The sequence below is a fragment of the Tachysurus fulvidraco genome, chromosome 14 (assembly GCF_022655615.1).
Source record: "Tachysurus fulvidraco isolate hzauxx_2018 chromosome 14, HZAU_PFXX_2.0, whole genome shotgun sequence".
Taxonomy (NCBI): Eukaryota; Metazoa; Chordata; class Actinopteri; order Siluriformes; family Bagridae; genus Tachysurus; species Tachysurus fulvidraco.
In genome coordinates, this window is record NC_062531.1 from 16092883 (window position 1) to 16115685 (window position 22803).

Sequence of the window (22803 nt, forward strand, 5' to 3'; positions counted from 1 at the left end):
GCTTCGCCCCCCTTCGCGAGACGGACTGCGACAACGTGAACATCGGAGACTCCATCGTCCACCACGTCCATGCTACTGTGGCTAAAGGTAAGGCTCTCACTCACTGCTTGCCTGGTGCTCGTGTTCTTGATGTCTCTGCACAGGTACCTAGAGTCGTGAGCAGAAACACCAGAGCTGTGGTTCTTCATGTCGGCTCGAACGACACCAGCCTGAGGCAGTCGGAGATCCTGAAGAGGGACTTCAACACCCTTGTGGAGACGGTTCGCAGCACAGCGCCCACGGCCCAGAAAATCGGAATGTTTTCTGGGAGCGTCCTAGGCTATTCCGTGCTGACGCCCTGCACCCCAGCAGAGTTGGAGCGGAGATCCTCTCGGACCACATCTCCAGGGAGCTGAACACCTTCTGACTGGTAAACTACTCTTTAAATTTAAATTTCAATAGCCAGCCATCCTTCACCTCAGCACATTGACACAAAAAATGCACACATAGCTCACCCTATAGAAACTGTGTCTGCTCCCCGAGCAGTGAGCTCAAAAAGTAAATACGTGAGAAGTTCTCGAAATAATCTTACTGTAATTAGACCAGAAAAATGCCAAAGAAACAAACAGTTCTTAAGATTTGGGCTTCTGAACATTAGATGGCTTGCACCCAAAGCACTTATTGTAAATGAAATGATCTCAGAAAATAGCCTTACTGCACTCTGCCTCACCGAAACGTAGATTAAACCAAATGAATACATCAGTCTAAATGAGTCTACACCATCAGGATATATCTATAAGCACGAGCCTTGTCTGACTGGTCGTGGAGGTGGTCGCCACTATCTTTAGTGATCTCCTTACTGTTACCCAGAGAACACAGTATAGATTTAGTTCTTTTGAAGTGCTTGTCCTTAATGTTACACTATCGCTCATGCACTCGAAAAAATCGCTGATGTCTCTTGCTCTAGCAACTGTGTGCAGACCCCCAGGGCCCTACACACTTTTTCTTAGAGAATTCACAGATTTTCTCTCAGACCTATTGGTTAACTTTGACAAAGCATTAATTGTAGGAGATTTTAACATTCATGTTGACGACACAAACGACGCTTTAGGACTCACATTTATGGACTTACTAAACTCACTTGGGCTTAAACAAAACATCACTAGAGCAACTCATCGACGTAAACACACAGTAGATTTAATAATATCACACAGAATAGATGTCACTGATATAGATATCATTCCCCAAAGTGATGATATCACAGACCATTACCTTATAATGTACACACTACCTGTAGAACAGACTAACTATGTCTCTCCATGTTATCAACTCGGTAGAACTATTATTCCGACCACTAAAGACAGATTCACAAATAACCTGCCTGATCTGTCTGGACTCCTTACTGTACCCTTAAACACAAACGACCTAGATGTAATGACTAACAGCATAGACGCTATATTCACTAGCACATTAGTGTAGCGTCTGGTACAGGTCATTTAGATTTCATGTCTATGGCACCCTAAACTTCGGCATCTAATCTTCAATCAACCTGAGCAAAACAGTTTTACACACACACAAAACTGGCTCCAGAATGACTGGAGCCTACACAAAGACCAGATAACCCCATGCAGCTTCTCTGATTGAACTCATAGGGGCCCTCAACCAGAACACACACACACACACACACACACACACACACACACACACACACACACACACACACAACACAACACAACACAACGAGACATTCCTTTTACTAATAAAACCCGAAAATAAGATACTCTAAGGTTCTCATTCTTATAACCCTTTTGTAATGGTTTCTTCTTTTAAGGAAGGCTTGACTGACTTAAAATTATTTGCTCCTTACTTTCCTGACAAAGGTGTATTTTATTCATGTGTCAGAAAACAACATTGTATTTAACATCAGTTATACTCTAATTACTGTTCATGTCATGTTAATGTATACCTGTTCTAATGCTGTATGCCCTTTAAGGTCTGATGTCAGAATGTATACGAAGCTATCGTTTTTTTTTTTTACTTCCCTAATGAAAGTGCATTTTGTTTTGTGTTTCAATTTTGGTTTCTTTGCCTTTATAAGAACACAATATCGTATTAACATCAGTTACCCTTCGATTACTGATCTGTGTATGTAATGTACCGCTGCCTTTATACCGTCATTACCCTTCATGTTTAGTATCCAAATGACCACAAAATTATCGGTTACTCGTTTTTCAAACAATGGTGTATTTTATTTAAGCATGAAAGGCGCCATACCGTCTTAATACACCTTGGATAAAACTTTAAAGTCATCTAAAAGTTTGATAGCTAAACCACGCCCACAGACACCTGAAACAAAGGGAGTTTTTCCCTCCAAAACCTTGGCCGTAGTATTGGTCATCTCCCCAAAGATGGGTGGAGTTCGCGACCTTTAAATTGTCACAAACACCACTAATCCGTGGTCAGACTTTCGGAACAGCTTGGAGACGACTCCATCTTTCTTCAAAGAAGTTCCAGCAAGCTTCACTTCCAAGAACGACAACTATTCTGATCTTCAGGAGAACTTGGAAGAACGTCTGACCCCACACTAACTGACTCCTCAGAGATTTCTCTGTTGCATCCGGACTATTGTGCAGTAAGCCAATGCAAGTAACCGTTTCCTTTACCAACCAATTTAGATGCGTACTTTAAGTATGACCCTTGTATTGTGTCTTGAGGTGAATTTAAGTTTCCGGTGACGATTTCCCAGTTAATTTTGAAGTTTAAGCTTGCCATTCCTTTCTCTAATTTTTTCTTTCCAGTCTCTTCCTCCCTTTCCCCAATTTTAATTTCTTTTGTTTTATTTTATTTTCATCTTCGTTTTCCCTATTTCTTTTGTTTGTTTGTGTAGTTAGGTTTATGTTGTGTTTGTCTCATTCATTAAATGTCATATTTTTGTGCCACAAGTGATTTGTCTCTGAGTATCGCTCACAAATTAAAGGTACCTGCAACATCTGGTCTGAACTACATGCTCTATTAAGTTAATTTAATTCAAATTACGGTGTAAAGTAAAAGGGGAGTGAACCTTCCTGGGCCGGGAAGATAGAATTAATTCATAGAATTAATAAAGGTTAATAAAGGTTACACGGCCTGTTCGGCAGACGAACAGACCAAATAAGTGTAACGTTAATTCCATTACCGTTAATTTCAACTTATGTTAAAATATTTAGAGTGACAATAACACATTACAATTACTTATAAATATTTACCTTGCTTCACGAGCCAAAATCGCTACATTAGACACTGTTGCCCCAGTCAGATTACAGAAGGTTAGAGATAAAACACTTGCACCATGGTATAATAGTCATACTCACACCCTCAAGAGGGAGACCCGTAATCTCGAATGGAAATGGAGAAAAACTAAATTAGAGGTTTTTAGAATTGCGTATAAGGACAGTATGTCCAGCTATAGACAGGTTCTAAAAGCTGCTAGGGCTGAGCACCTGAGCAAACTCATAGAAAATAACCAGAACAATCCCAGGTTTTTATTTACCACAGTGGCTAGTTTAACAAAAAAACAGAAATCTGAACACACTATTCCATCCCAGTTCAGTAGTGAGGATTTTATGAGATTCTTCACTGATAAAATCGAAAGTATCAGGAATAAAATAGGTGATCCCAACTAAACTACTGAAAGAAGTGTTACATAAAGCTGGTGAGCCTCTTCTTAATATCATTAACTCCTCGTTATCCTTAGTTTACGTCCCGAAGTCTTTCAAGTTGGCAGTTATTAGGCCACTCATCAAAAAACATAACTTAGATCCAAATGAACTATCAAATTACAGACCTATCTCGCACCTTCCGTTTATGTCTAAAATACTTGAAAAGGTTGTGTCTGTTCAACTGAGCTCCTTCTTACAGGAGAGCAACATCCTTGAAGAGTTTCAGTCAGGTTTCAGGCCCCACCACAGCACAGAAACAGCACTTGTTAAAGTTACAAATGACTTGTTCTTAGCGTCGTACCAAGACTGTATGTCCTTATTAGTTCTACTTGACCTTAGTGCTGCATTTGACACTATAGACCACAACATTCTTCTAGATCGATTACAAAATTACACAGGTATTCATGGCTTTAAGTTGGTTTAGATACTACCTGTCAGACCGATACCATTTTGTAGAAATAAATGGTGAATCCTCCAGTTTATTACCAGTTAATTATGGGGTCCCTCAAGGATCAGTTCTAGGACCTCTGCTTTTCTCGATATACATGCCATGCTTCCATTAGGGAACATTATTAGAAGACATGGGATTAGTTTCCATTGTTATGCTAATGACACACAGTTATATATCTCATCAAAACCAGATGAAATAGCCACAGTGTCCAAAATAACTCAATGCCTTGAGAGATAAAAGATTGGATGAACTGCAATTTTCTGCTGTTAAACTCCGATAAGACAGAAATACTACTTATAGGTCCAAAAACCAGTGCACAAAAACTCTCACAACTTAACTTCCATTTAGAGGGATGTACTGTTACTAGTAGCTCGACAGTGAAAGACCTCAGTGTTATATTAGACAGCAACTTGTCTTTTAAAAATCATATCGCCCATCCTACCAAAACAGCCTTCTTCCACCTTAGAAATATTGCCAAGCTGAGAAACATACTGTCTGTCTTTGATGCTGAGAAGCTAGTTTATGCATTCATGACCTCTAGACTGGACTATTGTAATGCATTACTAGGTGGTTGTCCTGCATCTTTAATAAATATGCTACAGTTAGTCCAAAATGCAGCTGCCAGAGTTCTCACTAGGACAAGAAAGTATGACCATATAACCCCAATTTTATCATCTCTACACTGGCTACCTGTTAAGTTTAGAATTGATTACAAACTGCTGTTACTTACGTACAAGGCTCTTAATGGTTTAGCACCCATGTATCTAACTAGTCTTCTAACACGTTACAATCCTTCACGCTCTCTGAGATCACAAAACTCAGGACTTCTGGTAGTTCCCAGAATATCTGTCTACAAAAGGTGGTAGAGCGTTTTCTTATTTAGCTCCCAAACTTTGGAATAGTCTTCCTGATAGTGTTCGGGGCTCAGACACACTTTCCCAGTTTAAATGTAGATTAAAAACTCATCTCTTTAGTCAGGCATACACATAATTCCTCCTATAATACACTAGTACATCAGACCTGCACATTTCTATGAACAGCAGATATGTTAATCCCTCTCCACTGCGTCTCTCTTTGTACCCATCCCGAGGCATCCAGACATTGTACCAGCTCCCAACGTACTCTGTGGGACGAAGCCTTTGGACATCCACTGAGCCGAGGCCGACTCTAAGAATCCTGAGACATCTCCGGTTAGACTCTGTGATACTAAGGAGATCTGAAGTCCATGATCCTTACACCAATACAACATTTGTTTGACTGTATATTACAATCACACCTCCAGTGTCACCCTCAACATCATGAGGATGGGTCCCCCCTGAGTCCGGTTCCTCTCAAGGTTTCTTCCTTTACCAATTTAAGGGAGTTTATCCTTGCCACTGCTGCCTGAGTCACCTCAGACTTGCTCATAGGGGGATAAATACATACACATTGTGAACTATATATATCTAATAATAATCTTGAATTTTTTATTCTGTTAATTCTTTTTCTTTTATTATTCGTTATTTCTTTTATTATTCCTTATGTTTACCTTCTGCTCTATGTTTATGTTCTGTAAATCTGCTTTGAGACAAGGTCTATTGTAAAAAGCACTATACAAATAAACTTGAATTGAATTGAATTGATTCAGGGTAGAAAGACCTTGACACAGTGCCAACCTACAGCAGAGACGAATCACACACTCACACCATGTCACACACTATAGAAAATTTAGTGATCCTACAACACGTCTTTGAACTGAGGCAGCAAAAAAACAACAACCTTGGAGCACGGAGGAAAACCACTGCGCCCCACACGGTTTTTTTTTGTTAAGTTTACTAGTAACAGTAATTGGTGCACACATGGTATACAAATGATCTAAACTCCTCATAATCAGAGAACTGTCTGAAGATAATACTTTTGAAAACTGCGACTTTAACCCGCCAGAGATTCTATGCTATGCACAACACGAGTCAACACCATCCTGCCTGATAGATGATGGAGGAAGAGGAGGGAAAGAAAGCAAAAGTGAAGAGCTGGCATTCATGCTAGCTTAAGAACTAACCAACACAATCCATCTCTTCCAAGCCTTTTCCTCACTAACTCTCACTTGATGGCTCAAATTCACTTAAGAATTACTTCAAACCACGTGGCTTTGAGAAATGAACAACGTTCCTCAAGGACCATGGTGCTACATAAAACAACATAGAATAAAGACATAGAATAGAGCTAAAGACTGAAAGTAAGTTGAACTAGCCACATAAGTTGCAACATGCACAACCTAGTGCAAACAGTCCAAGATGAAAGACAGTGAAGACAGTCAAAGCAACACAAAATAGAACCGATCAGCGTGCCTTCTGTATGCTATACAAAACGTGCAAAAGTAAAGGGGTCGTAAACACAGGGTTCTTGCAAACATATATAGGGTTGTAAACATTGTGCAAAAGAGAATTGTAAACACAATCCTAGCAGTTTTTGCAAACATATATACACTTCAATTATATACAATTAATTGTACAATTCCCAAACCACTCAGTGATGCAGCTTATCAGGATGCTCTCAATGGTCCCGCTGCAGAACAGGTTCAACATCAGGTTGTTAGATCTACACCAGGCAGTTAGCTTTTGAATCTCCTCGCTGTATGCTGACACACTGTTCTTGCGGATGAGACCCACCTTGGTCGTGTCATCAGCAAACTTGCTGATGTGATTTGATCTGTGCATTGCTACACAGTCGTGAGTCAGCAGAATGAACAGAAGTGGAATGAGCAAACTGTCCTGAGGGGTGCCAGTGCTAAGTGTGGTTGTGCTCGGCGTCCTGTTCCCAATCCCAAAGGTCTCCCAGTCAGGAAGTCCAGGATCCAGTTGCAGAGGGAGATGTTTAGACACATCAGGCCAAACATTCAAGGATATGTAAACTTCAGGGTTTTTATGTGATTTCAGTTATAATTAGGTTTTAAAAAGGAGTTAAACAACTATGTGATAATTAATGACTTCATGTGACCACTATCCTTAAATAAGAAATAAATCTTTTGCATTATCAGTCATATTTTCCAAATAAATGGCAATGTTTAAAATTTTTTACACTAGGTATGTTTGTAAGGCCTTGTCCTTATTGGGGCAAGACTCGTAATCCTAAGGTTGTGGGTTCGAGTCTCGGGCCGGCCACGACTGAGGTGCCCTTGAGCAATGCACCGAACACCCCAACTGCTCCCCGGGCGCCGCAGCATAAATGGCTGCCCACTGCTCCGGGTGTGTGTTGACGGTGTGTGTGTGTTCACTGCTGCGTGTGTGTTCACTGCTGCGTGTGTGCAGGCAAAGCATGGTCACTGATTCGAATTGAATTTCTCTTTATATTTACAGTATTTGTCAGTAAAGAGAAGATGTGGAGCTCACGGGGATCTTGTGCAGAAGCTTCAAGCTTTAATTTGTAGAAGAAAGTCTTGGCAGAAGTGAGAGAACTGAAGAGTCTGAAGAGAACTTAGCTAGGAGCATACAGTATGATAAAAGACAAGACCTGTGTCAAGTCAAGATTTCTTCCACTTTCTATCTGCTGATCTTAGTTCGCTTCAACTGCTGCACAACACATCTGAATGGAGCAGAACTAGAAGTCATCTTGGGTTTAGTGGACAGAGGACAGACAAGGTTTAAGGAAAGAGAGGAGAAGCTACAGAAAAAGGGGCGAAAGATTGGAGACTATGACAGGTAAAAGAGAGTTGAAAGTTAGTTTTAGGTATGATAGGGAGAGTGATATTGAAGGAAACCACTTGATGCTCAGAGTTGTGGGGTAGCAGTCTTGTCTGATTTGGATTTCTCTTCTGTTCATTAACTTTCTATTGTGTTAAATATATTTAAAAAATACAGTACTATGCATTACTATGCATAAGGTTGACGCAGGTGTGAAAAGATCTGTACAGTAAGAGGGCTTCCAAAATTGGAAATGTCAATAGTCTGTAACTCTAATAGAATTCTGCTTGCCACCTGATTCTTCCTATTCACAGTTTAACCTTGTATTGTTTCCATACAAAATGGTATTCAAAACTCCCATGGACATTGTAAAGAGCAGCAAATTCCTTGGGGTTCATCTGGTGGAGAACTTCACCTGGTTACTCAACAACTGGGGAAAGCACATCTCTCTCTCCCTATCACTGCAACGGAGCGCAAGAACCTGCACCAGATAGTGAGGATAGCTGCGAAGATCCCGGCATCTCTCTTCCCTCCATCACTAACATTCAAAACACACGCTGCATCCGTAAAGCCAACAGCATTGTGGATGAGCCCAGACATCCACTCACACACACACTCTTCAGCCTCCTGCCATCTGGAAAAGGGTACCATGGCATTCAGGACACTGTTTCTTTCCTCAAACCATATATCGAACTATACCGAACACACACACATAGCTGTGTACTACATCAGCTATATATGGTTGAAATGAAAATAAAAGCTTTTTGATTGACAAGATTCAAAGTTCTAAACACACTTGATCCAATTAAAGGAATTTCTTGGGACTAAAATAAACTGTTCTACATACACAAGACTACTAAAGTCAAACAAATCACAGTATGCATTTTTTAAAATACACTTGTGTTAGCATACAGTACAATAAATATTTGCTATAATAGAACAAACATTTCAACACATAAATATGTAATAAATATTTTTAATAAACATTTTAAACATTTATTTTTAATAAATGTTTAAAATGTTTTTAATTATAGGAGATGAGACATGAGTTTATTCAAATTATTTATAATTAAACCTTGAACTCTTGAACATGCACTGCATACTCACGGTTGTTGCAGAAAAATAAGGCTGTTAGGATGAAGTGGTCTTTGCTGAAACAGTGAAGGACTAGAGGAAGGTGGGGTTCTCCCTTCTTCAGGACTCCCACTGACAGGACTCCGAACCTTGCTCTGGAAATCCCATAGATACTTTAGTGCATCACAGAAATGTAGATACTAGATATGCTTACCGATATGTGGCTGTGTTTGACCTGTACAGTTAATGGTCTGGGCTAGTGATTGAATAATATTTAAGATCAAATGTGATGAGTAAGATATGACTAAACAAGAACCTTAAACCTCATCTATTCATGTGTAACTGAATTTTAATATGTATCAGCCAAATCAAATTATAAATGCAAATGTATGTGCAGGAGCTTACACAGGCCACTTTAAGCAAGTTCCACAACTCCTTCTGTCTTTTTTCTTGCATACAGCGCAGTTCCTGCTCACACTGAGCCATGCTGCTCACCATGCCCTCTACCCGAGGCAGCAACTCCATAACCCTCTGTCGGCATACCATTGTTTTGCTGCAAAAAAACCCATGGGTGATAAAGTATACAGTTAAACTTAATGCCATGGAATTAAAATTGCTAAAGGTAAAAATACAAAAAAAAAATCTGTACACATAAATACAACAGACCTGAGGTGTGTATAAAACTCTTTAAGTTTTTTCTCATAGAACTGAATTGCCTGGACCACCAGCTTCACCACCTCATGGCAATCATCATTACCTCTCTGATCTGAAGGCAGATACAATAGAATTGTGGTGACGATAGCATCACATCCTGCATAAACTACAGATGTGGTCTTGAGAATGTGTTCCTGGAGAAAAGGTTTATATTTCTTTCGCACAAACACAGCTTGCTAGTAGACACATTAATTAGTACATTAGACACATTTGTGAATTACACACATTAAACAGCACACATACTTTTTCCAACCAAACATTAAGCTATCTGATTTTGCAGATCTGTGAAATTGGTTCAAAACTGATTTGCCAGAGGTCTAATGCAATTTACCACCAAACCATGACATCATTATCTAACGAGAAAAATATTATATTAAAAAAATAGTTTGCGTTAAGATTTTCTTCCCCTTCATATAATTCTATTAAAAACCTTCTATTACAGAGGTTGAGCCAATAAATCTAAAAATCAAATAAAAATTTCATTTTGTCACTTACATAAACATACACAGAATAACACATAGTAAAATGTGTTTTACGACTGTTCCTTATAGAAGTAAATACAAATTTTGAAAAAGTAGGTGCAATAAAGGTAAAATATAAAGAAAAATACACATAGATCTCTAAATGTAGATATAAATGTCAATAAAGATAAATAAATTAAAAAAGAAGAGCACAAAAAGTATTCATCTTAAAACAGTGGTTTGGTTTATACTTTGCTAAATGTATAGTGTTATTTATGTCTGTACTTTTGAGAGTCACCAACAGCTGGAACCAAATTCCTTGTGTCTGTCAACACACTTGGCTGATAACCCTGATTCTGATTCAGCATTGCAACTGCATTTAAAGATTATTTACAGCATTTTAATTTAAAATGTGTAAACAATTTCTAGTTAATTGTGGGCTCCATCTTTTCTTGATATATTAATATTTTGGTCATTCAGATTTCTAGACCTAAATGCAGTCCCTCAAGGAAATCCACTGGCTGACTGCCAGAGATAAATCTGCTAATTTTCAGTACAATTAGAATCAAAAGTATTTTATTCAAATGGTTTTAGAAGTAATTGAGGCATGTTTAAAAGATGGACCATGATCAGTCTTCTGCTTTGGAGAACTCTCTTCACCTTTCATTCACAGGGTTTGAGGTTGAATTACTGACCGTTTTTGGAGGTTAAATAGGAGATTTTTTTCTTAATCTTGCAGTTGTGAGTGATGGTTTGAGTCTGTCTAAGATTACCTAAAGAGACAGAAGTATTCGAAGCAGCCTACATCCACAAAAGATCTGTGGTTAGTTCTCCAAGATTGTTAGTTCTCCAAGATTACCAAGCTACCTGCTCAGTTCCTTCAAATACTGTACACTTATACAAATAAGTGTACCTAAAATAATTGATGCTGTTTGAGGGAAAGGGAGGTCACATCAATTACTCAATTGAACTGGATTTATCTTGTTTTTTACATTCCATTTTGTTAATTGATATATATGTTTTCCTACCTGCCTAAAACCTTTGCACAATTTTATATATAATACAAATTGCTTATGCCAGTGAATAAGCTTTTTTTCATTACTTTTGAAAATCTACAGTATTATTGCATTACATTTAAAACCTCTTGCTCAATCATGGCTTTTAGAAACAGTTTATTTATGTACATGCATGTTGTTGTTGTATGTTCCTTGAACTCGAATTTAGCAGCAATTTCTAGCAGAATTTGTATTTGGTTTTGCTTCTTTTCATATATAGTATTTTAAAGAATAAGACACCATCTCAATGAGATTCTGATAGACTCAGCTTGTGTTTTGGGTAATTTTTCACAAAGTAATTTTAATTAAACTAAACTGAATTTAATTTTGGTCCATACTCAAGGACTCAGTTGGTGTTTCAGTATAAGTTTTTGGAAGACATCTTCCAAAGTGATAAAAAGCTGCTGTCATGAAATCAACTTTTTGTTGATCCATTAATCAAGAGAAAATCCACAGTATTCCCATACTTACACCCAAGCATTATCTGCACTTATGTCCTTCAACCTATTGTTATTTTACAGAAGGCAATTCTAAAGTGCATACTTGTTATATATTTAAGTAATTATATTAATTATGCAACTATATTTGTATTGGTATTAAAATGGAAAATTATAAAAATATAAAAATAGCTTTTAAAAAAAAATATATATATATATATATATATATATATATATATATATATATATATATATATATATATATATATATATTAAATAGCTAATTTCTCCATAAATTTTCTTACATTTTACAAATCTCAATTGTGTCTACATGTATGTCTCACAGCCAAAACAAATGTCACAGCAGTCAAGTGGCTGTTAATGTGTTGACTTTCATATGAGTAATATTTAAATTGCTGCACTGAACTAAGTAATATTTATACACATTTTCATGAATACCTGCAAAGTGTGTGCATTTACAAAGACATAAATAAAGATCTGCTGCATTACAGGCAGTCATATGTAAATGGATTTTCCACTGTCTGCATTACTAAGTATTATTATTTTATTCATATTTTTGTTGTTACAATATACAAAATATACAATTTAATAATCTATAATACTTAGCATATTTAAAGATCGATTCAAGACTGATCATTGCCAAAGTGAAGTTTCCAAGAAAAGTTTGGCCTTGTGTGAGAGTTACTGTCTCAGTCCTTTTGTACCTGTCTTTGTCAGTCATTGTTTTTTCTCCATGCGGTATGGTGTATCACTGTTATGTATTCCAGGTATCTATGTGATAGTCATGTTTTTGTTACCAATGGTTCATTTGTTTTTACAGTGCCTGCATATCCTGCATATGTGTCTGATTCTCGATAATGCAGGCAATTCAGTCTACAGTACCATGGAGATCAGGGTTCGATCTCTTGCTTCAGGTGGCATCGTTACACCTGGCCTAGCTATCACATGTTGAGTTTGTTGATCCATGCATTGCCTGGTGAATATTGTGTGAATAACAACAAATGTATTTAAAAAAGCATCACCGCAGGGTGCCGCATAATCGTGTGACAGAACATGAAAATGTGTGCAATCTAAGGCCACATCTGTCTATGTATAAACGTATGTGGACACCTGATCATAACAGCCATATTAGGGCTATCTGTTGCTACCAAGGCAAAGCACAGAATTGTTTAGAAAAGCTTTGTATGCTAAAGCATTATGATTTCCCATTATAGAAATTAAAGGGCCTAGTACAAACATGTTCTGATGTGACAATGCCCAGTACGCAATACAAGACCCATAAGGGCATGGCTTGCCAAAGGCTGGTCTGGAAATACTTGAATGGCATGCACTTTTAACTAAATAAATGACTTCCTGGGCCACACGCCTGGTGGAAAATATTTGCTGAAGCATGAAGGATATTATAACAGCATCTGGGGTTATACAAAATTACAACATGGTTATACAAATTAATCAGCAGGTTGTATTGCATGACTTTCATAATATGTTTTAACATGTTGCAGTGTATTATCCTATATTCAGAAATACACATGCTACACAGCTTTCTTAAAGAGGAATATTACAAGATGTCCGCAAGTTGCCTGGCGTTGTACAGTATGGCATTTATGCCAATATGCTTTCTTACCCCTGGGTTTCTCTCTCAGCTTGCGGAATAAGTCCATTGCCTTCCCCTCACTGAAAAATAAAATCATTATGTAAGAGCAATAATGACCAATCCACTTAATTAAAACACCTGTAAATCTTCTCACTTATTAATTAACTATCAAACATATCATCACACTGTCTGGAATGGTTTGGCCTGGACACTAGAGGGACATTCTGGCAATCTTTGTTTATCTGTACCATGTGTCTTTTTGTTTTGTTTTGTGCTGTTCTTGTGTTTTCTATGATTTCCTACCCTAATTAATCCTGTGGTCTTGCGTATGGTTTTTGTTTTGTCCTTGTCTCTGTTTTCGGCTAGTTTTTTTTTTTTTTTTTGTGTGTAGTTTTTGTTTCTCAGTGCTTTTGTGCCTTGGTGTTTTTGTTTCTGTTTCAGTGTTCCTATTTCCATGACCCTGTGTTTTGTATTTCTGGTTTCCTAGTGTTTCTGGCTTTTTATTATTTTCCCCTAATAAACCCTATTTTATGTTATATGTTTTGTTTACCCTTTTTCCTGACACAAACATAAACAACTGATCTCTGTGAATTAACTCGTGGCATGGTTGTTTGTGCCAGTATTTCAGAAACTGATTTAAAATCCCATTAAAATTAACAGTCAGTGTATGTTGTCTGTGTGTTTGAACTCACAGAGACTCCAGAGCTTCTCCACTTCTCCAAGGGTGTCTCTGAAGGTCTACTATATCAGTCTGTAATTTCATCATCTCTTCCTCCAGCATAGTCACATCATCTATCTAATAAAGTAAGAAAATTGTAAGCAAATATCGAGCATAATAATATTTGCTCCTCTGTAATACTTTAGAATGACAGAAGACTCACCTGGCCATGGCTGAGTGCAGTTTGCTCCATCTCTCGCCACACATTTAGTAACTTCTCTGAAGCTGTAACAAGAAGATTATTTCTAAAGAACCACCTATGATGGCTATAATGAAACCATTACAATTGAGATTTTGTGAGCAGTTGTGTAAATTTTTAAATTGTGTCAATTTTGAAAGTAATCCTCCTTGGTCATGTGTAATACACCCACTATTTCACATGCTTTCTTACAGTACCTTACAGTATTTTCAGTGTTTTGAATTTGGTAATGCTGCTGTTTTTGTTTGTAACTTTGTTGTCAGAAATACTGAGTCTTACTTTTGCCAGAACACCACAACTGTGTATGTGTCTGCATATGTGTGTGTTTTACCAATGCCAGTGGCTCTCTGTTCCTGGTATTTGTCCATGTCAATGTGCAGACTAGTAGTGAAGAATTCAAGCGTAGCTTTGAGTCTTTGGTGCACAGAGACCATCTCATTCTTCTGTTTGGACAACAAGCCATTATGCCTCAGCAGGCTCATTCTGAGAAAGACAGAATTATATGAAAGTAAAATAGGCATTGACAGCAATACCCATATTTTACACAGAAAAAGGTAAACAGAAACAAACAAAAACACGTACATGTGCATCTAATTACTCATTAAGCAAAAGGTAATTTTGGCAAATATATCAGTATATTGTAGACTAGTACTAAACTCATTGTCCACTTATAAAGAAACACCTGCATATTTCTTCAGTCATCCAATCAGGCAATCAAGTGGCAAACACACAATGCATAAAATCACACAGATACAGGTCAACAGCTTTGAGTAATTTTCACATCAAACATCAGAATGAGAAAAACGTATGATATGTGACTTTGACCATGGCATGATTGTCAATGTCATAATATTAGTTATTATGTATTATGTATGTATCTTCTGGGATTTCTCACATAAATAAGTCTACATAATAAAAACAGAATGGCATGAAAAACAAAACATCATATGTGTAAAAGGTCTGCATGGTGAAGCATTGTGGAATGAGATACATCATAGGAAAATGACCAGTCTGGTCTGAGCTGACATGAAATATATAGTAACTCACCCTTCTCCACCAGCTACTGATCAAAGATGCAGAGATTACATTCTGAGGTTTGATGTTAAAATTAACTGAAGTTCATGACTTTGGCACTGGGATGCTGCCAAATGATTGGCTGATTAGATAACTAAATAAATGAGCAGGTGCACATGTCTTCCGTTAAAGTGGACAGGGAATGTATATGGAATGAAACAATGGTAAAAACTAATAGTAATAGCAAGTTACAACATGCATGTTAGGCCTCTCTTCCTTTTGAAGTCATCATTATAACACTTTGTAATCTTGCGTCTTACATGGCTGCCTTCTGACCCTGCTGCAACTTCAGCCAGTCTTCCTTTAGTGCTCTTATGGTGTGCCAGGCTTGCCCATATGTGCGTCTTTGAGCACTGTAGGGCAACATACGCTTAGGCTCTGTCTCTAATTGGCAAAAATACAAATCAAACTCCATCGGATTATGTATTTACTGATTTACTAAGCAATTTGAAACTTTAGAAAAGAAAAAAGAACTAGACAAGAAAGAAAGAAGCATTTCTTTATAGACTCACGAATGAATCCTATGTTTTCAGGGAGAATTCGAGGGTTGAACTGAGGTTCATAGCTGCAGTATGAACGGTTGAACAGAAAGACTAGTGGCATATCAGCCCGACGGCCATCAACCGACTAATAAGCAAACACCAGAAGTACCACAACTTACATAAAATACCAGAAATATATGGAGTATATTGCTTTCTTGATTTTTTTTAAATTAAGTGTTAATGCCTCAATACTCACAGCATAATCTACAGCACAATGCATTATCTCATTATGAGGCTCCAAAGCAAGGCCAGCCTCCAACAGCAGCTCCTGTCTGGTCAGGGGTATGTGTACATCTTGTTCAATTCGTTTCTGCAGGGATGCAACAGTCTCCCCATGCTGCACTGTGTATGTACAAATCTCTGCTGAGGTCATATTCAGCACCATGACTAGCTGGAAATGCATGATGAAAAACAATATCGCTTTTTAGTCATCACATTAAATGAGATTAATATACATATAATATACATACATTTGCCATAATAGCCTTATATTTGTTGTCTTAGACATGAACAAGACAACCTTCAAGTCTAGGATTCTGTCTAATTTCTCAAAGCAGTAATTGGATCCACTCTGTGGGTCTCTGCCTCCCTCCTCAGATTTCTTGGTTTTCTCCTTATTCTCTGTCCCATTCAGACGTTCTTTAGAGATCTGCTTAGCATCTTTTCCTCTGTCTTGAGGAGACCACCTCAGCATTAGCTGCAGCCAATGCTCAAGCATACCAGCTAATAAACTAAACCACACACACAAACATGCACACACAGACACACACACACAAAATCAAATTTGCACATCATCAATGTGAACAAACAGTGGTATTTTAGTGTATTCTCTAATAAAAAATAAGCAATTTGTTATATCAATGTCAGTACTGTATACTTTAATAGTTAATATTGAAAGTTGGTTGGAATTAAAACATCTATTCAATTTCAGCATATCATATCATATCATATCATATCATATCATATCATATCAGCACAAAAGCCTTCCTACTCACTCGTTGAGGTTGTGTGGCCGTGGCAGGTGTTTGGAGAAGTGCACCTCACCAGCTAAATCCTCATAGACCACAACATCATCCTCATGTTTCTGCTTCAGCTTATTGTGCCTAGACAGCAATTGCATGCTTTATTATTTCAGCTTAAGTGTTTAATATATACTCTCAATGTCTACTTTAAAGGGAATATCTGCTTTATCCATGTATCCAATCAGACAATCATGTGGCAGCAGCACATTGCCTAAAATCATGCAGATATAAGGAACTTTATATAATGTCCACATAAAACATTAGAAAAACACTGTTAACACTGCGACTTTTACCATGAAATTACCATGATATTGGTGTAAGATGGGCTGGTTTGAGTATTTTAGAATACGCTAATATAATGGGATTTTACACACAATTGCCTCTAGAGTTTACACAGAATTGTGTTCAAAACACCATGCTAATAAAAAGACTAAAAGGGCGAAGGAAAAAGGATTCATTTAAGCTGCTTGCACCTATTATATTACAGTTTCATTTCTGATGTTTGAGATGAGCAATATCTGAAACCTGTATCCTGAATGTGCATTATTTTATGCATTATGCTGCTGCCACTGGCTAAGTGGATAACTGCACAAATGAGCATGTAAACAGGTGTTCCTATTAAAGAGTATGGTGAATGTACATTCCCAAGCTTATCATGATTTTTCAATCATTTGGTTATACAAATGTTATACAGTTATGTGAAAATGTTCAGCTTTAAAACAAAATAAATACAATGAAATGCAATTTATACATTTATAAGCAAGACATTTACTGTTTTTTATTGCTATCATACAGTGGTCAAAACTGAAAACACACTTTGAAAACTCTTTACACAGTCAGCGTAATATATGTCTTCTGACTAGACATTTCAGCTAACATCATAATGTGTGCAACATTGTCTAGTGATGGTTTACTGTTACACAAACTACATCAGGTTACATATGTAACCCATTGCCCAAGAAAAGAATGAGACGCTGCATCAGGGCTGACGCTATGAGAATGCTTCTTTGAGCAAGTGGTGTCTGAAGCTCTATGTGCACACACGTCAATTTAATGGCTCGGGAACGACACATGACGAGGTGTCAGGGAGTTCATATAAGGGCATCTATGTCACATTACTCCAGCTTCTATTTGTCTTAAGGCCAGTCACCCAACTTCTCATTCCCTTCTCAGGGAATCGGGTTACATACAGTACATAACCTGGTGTAGTTCCCTTTCGAGGGAGCTCGACGCTTCATCAGGGCTGACAGTAAGGGAATGTCAATACCCACGCTGCCATGTAACACCATGCATGTCTATGACTGTGCCAGAGGCCCTGAGAGAGCATGAGTGGACTGGGAACAAAACATCGATAGCTCTGCAGGGCCTGGGACCCTAGATTGGGGTACAGGTCCAGGTTATAGAACCTGATAAAGGTGTGCAGAGAGGACCAACCCACCACAGCACAAATATCCCCCCTGGCTAAGGCACAAGGCGAGGCGACACCCCTAATGGAGAACGGATTACCCCCTGTTCCGGTGCCAAATCAGACAAACAGGGAAGAGGAGTTAAGAGTCTTCAAGTCCCTTACTGAGCAAAGCAAATGTATCCTCTAGTGCTCCACCAACTCATGGGGTGGAGGACAGTAAGCCTGTAGGATTACTGGACAGCCTGCCATCCTGGGGACCTTGGGGACATATCATGCCCTGGGGTGCAGGATGGCCTTGGACATGCCAGGGGCAAAAGCCGGTGGGGTGATCGACAGGGCCTGCAAATCTCCCACTCCTTGAGGGATGCCAAGGCTAAGAGCAAAGCCATTGGATCGTTCCTGACACACCAACTGTACTGCCTTACTATTGGATTATGCATTCCATTCGATTCTATTGGTTTTCACCTTTCGATAGGTGGGTCATACATGAACATACACCATGCCGTCGGAAAACAGCTGGGTAAAAAAAAACACGAAAAGCGGTGGGGTTTTAAAACAAAAACATTGTGCTAAAAGTTTTTCACCCACAGATCATCTAAATTGCATACGGGAATACCTGTACCAATCAGCTGTAAGGTATGTAACCAGGCGTTTATAATGGATTATTTGTGTTTATTTGGTCCATATTATTGGTGTTGGTCCATAAGTGGTGTGTTTTGAATCCAGCGCGAAGCTGAATAAAAGAACTGGCACATGTTGAGTTAGTTTTTTTACCGTAGGTAGTGGTGGATAGATTTCAAAACAAATTAGTTCAATTTGGATGGAATGAACACCTTTAGTGACAGAAATCAATTACTTAAATTGTATAGTCCGTTAGCTGATAAATCTCAGATACAGTGGTGTGCCAACCTGGCACAGGAAAGTATTTATATATATATACGTATATATATATATATATATATATATATATATATATATATATATATATATATATATATATATATATATATATACACACACTTATCTTAATACTTCTACAGCTATCTCACGTGTTACCTTGGTACCGGAATTATTCAAATACATCCTAAGAAACCTCAGATATTACAGAAGAATTCCAACATGGCACACAGAAGAGTCTGCTTAAACATCATTTTAAAAAACCTCTCTCTAATGTCTCTGATACACAATGGATAAATCGGTCTTGAAACAGTTATTGGTGAGATGTTTTAAAATAGATTTCTTAGTATAGTTTATATATATATACTATATATTAATATTATATATTAATTTCTATGTAAAGCACTTTGAATGACCTCTGTGTATGAAATGTGCTATACAAATAAACTTGCCTTGCCTATATATATTGGAGCATGTCATTTTCAAACAGGCAGAAAAATAGATCTAAAGGGTTGAAAGGGTCGTCAGGAACTCCAGCACTGTACCGACTGGGCAGTAAACTGGATCCTGAGAGCATTCATCACACCAGAGTCGGAAAAGCATCCACTTACAGCTTCCTAGTGGAGGAAGCCCTAGTGTTCAATCAAGTCTCTGTCAGCCAAGATGAGAGGTCTGCCTCTAGGAACTGGACCCCCTCAGGGGCCAGACCCAGAGCTTCCCCCTGTAGGATTGCCCCCTGTGCCTGACAGAGGAGATGCTTCTTAATGGGGACCTCCCATGGAGTGCCATCTAGGAGGTAGTCCAGGTTCAAACTAGAGAGGGCAAATGAGGAGCCACTAGGAGCAGGTTGACTCGGCCATGGCGCACTCTGGCTAGGACTTGCGGTAGCAGAGCCACTGGGGGAAAGGCATACAGAAGGAGCCTTGAGCACATCTGTACCAGGGCATCCAGGTCCAGAGAGGCCAGATGAGAGAGGGAAAACGATAAGCAGACAGTGGATCTATTCCTCTGCCCAGATCAGAATCTGCTGCGCCAACCTGAACAGGGGGAACGAATGCAGACCTTCCTGATGACTGATATAGGAAACCACCTCAGTTTTGTCTGTGTGCACTACCACACCAGAGCCCCTGAGGAGTAGCAGAAAGTGTTTCAATGCTAGAAACATGGCCCTCATCTCCCAGCAATTTATGTTATATGCTTCCTTGGATGCTTTCTGTTAATAATCCATATTAAAAGTAATAATATAAACCATAAATTAAATCATAACAGCACACAGACCAATTTAGGTTAAAAGTTTAGTCTCTTTAGCTAAAACATTTAGGAATAAATGGTACCAGGGTACAGGCTGCCAGGTTGGTAGAAAGGGTCTGAAACCAGTAATGCACTCAAACACCAGAGTCCCAAAACTCCAGTAATCCACTGTCACTGTGTACTTCTGCTGCTCCAATAATTCAGGTGCCTGAGGAGAGATTAAATGAAAAAAGAGAATGTTTTACCTATCCAGAAGTAACTAAGTTTATGTGTAAACATATGTATTTTATAATAATAATAATAATAATAATTATTATTATTATAGAATAATATTTATTAATCTACTAAATGTATTATTATTCAGTAAGTTTGTAAACACTTAAATTGGATATAGAACAAGGAAATGGCATTTGTAAAAGTGCATTTGAAAAAATGCAACAACTTGCATAAAATTCAAAATGACCAACATAGTAAAACTAGGTATTGTCTGTACCAGTAAGCCTCATAGAATCTATGGATACCACTGCCAGGAATTTAGAACAAATAAATCAGAAGTTATAAGAAATCTTTGATTAATTTTGTCATGGTCTTCATTGTAATGTTTGAAGGGTAATAAGAGTTGATGTAAGAAGAGTTCGAAGGTGTTTTAAAAAAATTGGTGTAAACTTTTGGCATCACTGATTTTGCCATGATTCATCTAACCAGACTAGTTTCAGTAAAATATGATAAAGAAATAATTCTAAAAATATAATACTAACAATAATAATAATAATAATAATAATAATAATAATAATAATAATAATAGCAGGTCATTAAAAAATGCTAAGCAATGGCAAAGTCAAAAACTAGCCATGGGTCAGACAATCTGCAGACAGGATATCAGAGAACAGGAAGAGGTAAAAATAAAAAACGATGTATTAATCAAATCGAGGATAAACAATACAAAATTAATAGCTTGGCATTGAGAGGACACAAAAGCACTGCAGAAATAAGATTACAAGACACACAAGGGATAAAATCATAACCGGCATTAAGGACATATAAGGGGAACAACCAAGCAATATAAAAAATGCACACAAAAACATCAAAGTGCACCATGGAGCTGTGTCTTGCAACGGAGGATTCATACACCTTGGTCAATACATGTTTTAACCAGCAAAGGCATTCTTGTATAAAGTATTTCACTTAGCACACAAAACTTTTGATCATGAAAAAATTACAAGAAAATATAATTTATTTATGGCCATATTCATGAGCCATGATCTCCCCAATTGTATTCCTCCTTAGCAGCTGGACAGGAATTTCCATACTTAGTTTGCTTACTAGAGGCTAAGGCACTGATGCTCCAAAGGTTTTGAGAAAGTCTATAAAATTGTTTGTAAAAATGTAAAAACAGTCATAATGTAACTTGACACAAAATTAATAAAAATTGATAAACCAATCCTAAAGATTTCTTCCAAAGGCGTCTTCTAATCTATTCAATTCCATTTTATTCTTTGCTCAGATTTAATGTTAAAAATAAAACTGAATGGCAGGGGAAAATACCAACCAGGTACTGCAGAGTCCCTACAAATGATGTGCACAGACTGCTCTGGTCTAGCTCCTTGGCATAGCCTAAATCAATGATCTTGTGAATTAGCTAAAAGAGAAAAGATGGGAAAAATTAGATGGCATCTATACAGCAAAAATAAATTAATCCAATCAGATCTTTTAATACTTGCACACACACACATACGTACACACCCACATACACTAACCCTTTTCTCTCCCTGTTGGAGCACAATGTTCTCTGGTTTGAGATCTCTGTGAATTATTCTCTTCGTGTGAAGGTATTTGAGGGCAGAGGCTGAAATAACAAACAGGTCATTTAATAACAAGCCTGCACATATACTCACCCACAAACTGTTTTACACACACACAAAAAAAAAAAACTCGAGTTATTTGAAGTTCAAATGATTTTTCACATAAATCAATATTTTATTAAATGACACATATTTACTTTAATGGCTATACTAAATGATATGTCCTATAACAAGATATTGTAAAAAATGTTCTTTATTTTGTCTTTATCTTTTGAGTAATATATCATTATCCCTCAATTTCTCAATCTTCTTTCTTCACCAACCTGGATACAAAATCATTGTGAAGCCAGGCCTTTTTACTAAACAGTGGTAACAAGACAAAAAACTGAAAAAGTGGGTAGTATCCAGCCGAAATTACAATTAGCTGTTTGAGAATTATATTTAATTATAGGATTATTTCATGCTTATTGTAAATATTCTTCTAAGATTTTCTAAATATTTCTATATGGTTGCTGCAAAACTGCGATACATTTGCCATCATTCTGTTTTGAATGTGTTTTTAAGAGCTGTGTCACATTGAATGCAGTGTATTATCGGTTGGAAAATATGCTACAAATATATAGTTTAGTATAGTTTCAGATGGTGGAGTATGAATGACAAATTAATTCATAGATTTTAAGAGATAAAGCCTTGAATGCATTTGTGTGAAAGCAGTGAAATGATTCAGTTTGGTTGCCATAGATT

The 22803-nt window shown here is 37.5% G+C and overlaps 1 protein-coding gene across 4 annotated transcripts in view; it reads right to left on the reverse strand.

Annotated features, from left to right (window-relative positions):
- ikbkb (inhibitor of nuclear factor kappa B kinase subunit beta) overlaps positions 1-22803 on the reverse strand; it is a 42206-nt gene that overhangs the window by 5612 nt on the left and 13791 nt on the right. For all 4 annotated transcript variants that reach the window (XM_047823118.1, XM_047823115.1, XM_047823117.1 and 1 more), the window contains 15 exons: positions 22015-22103; positions 21807-21896; positions 20341-20465; positions 16675-16782; positions 16200-16410; positions 15876-16070; positions 15650-15764; positions 15398-15521; positions 14395-14546; positions 14028-14089; positions 13839-13942; positions 13177-13226; positions 9531-9630; positions 9270-9417; positions 8898-9019 (listed from right to left, as the gene is read on the reverse strand). In XM_047823118.1, the coding sequence (XP_047679074.1) occupies positions 8898-9019; positions 9270-9417; positions 9531-9630; positions 13177-13226; positions 13839-13942; positions 14028-14089; positions 14395-14546; positions 15398-15521; positions 15650-15764; positions 15876-16070; positions 16200-16410; positions 16675-16782; positions 20341-20465; positions 21807-21896; positions 22015-22103 (1795 nt within the window). The remainder of the gene's footprint in view (positions 1-8897; positions 9020-9269; positions 9418-9530; positions 9631-13176; positions 13227-13838; positions 13943-14027; positions 14090-14394; positions 14547-15397; positions 15522-15649; positions 15765-15875; positions 16071-16199; positions 16411-16674; positions 16783-20340; positions 20466-21806; positions 21897-22014; positions 22104-22803) is intronic.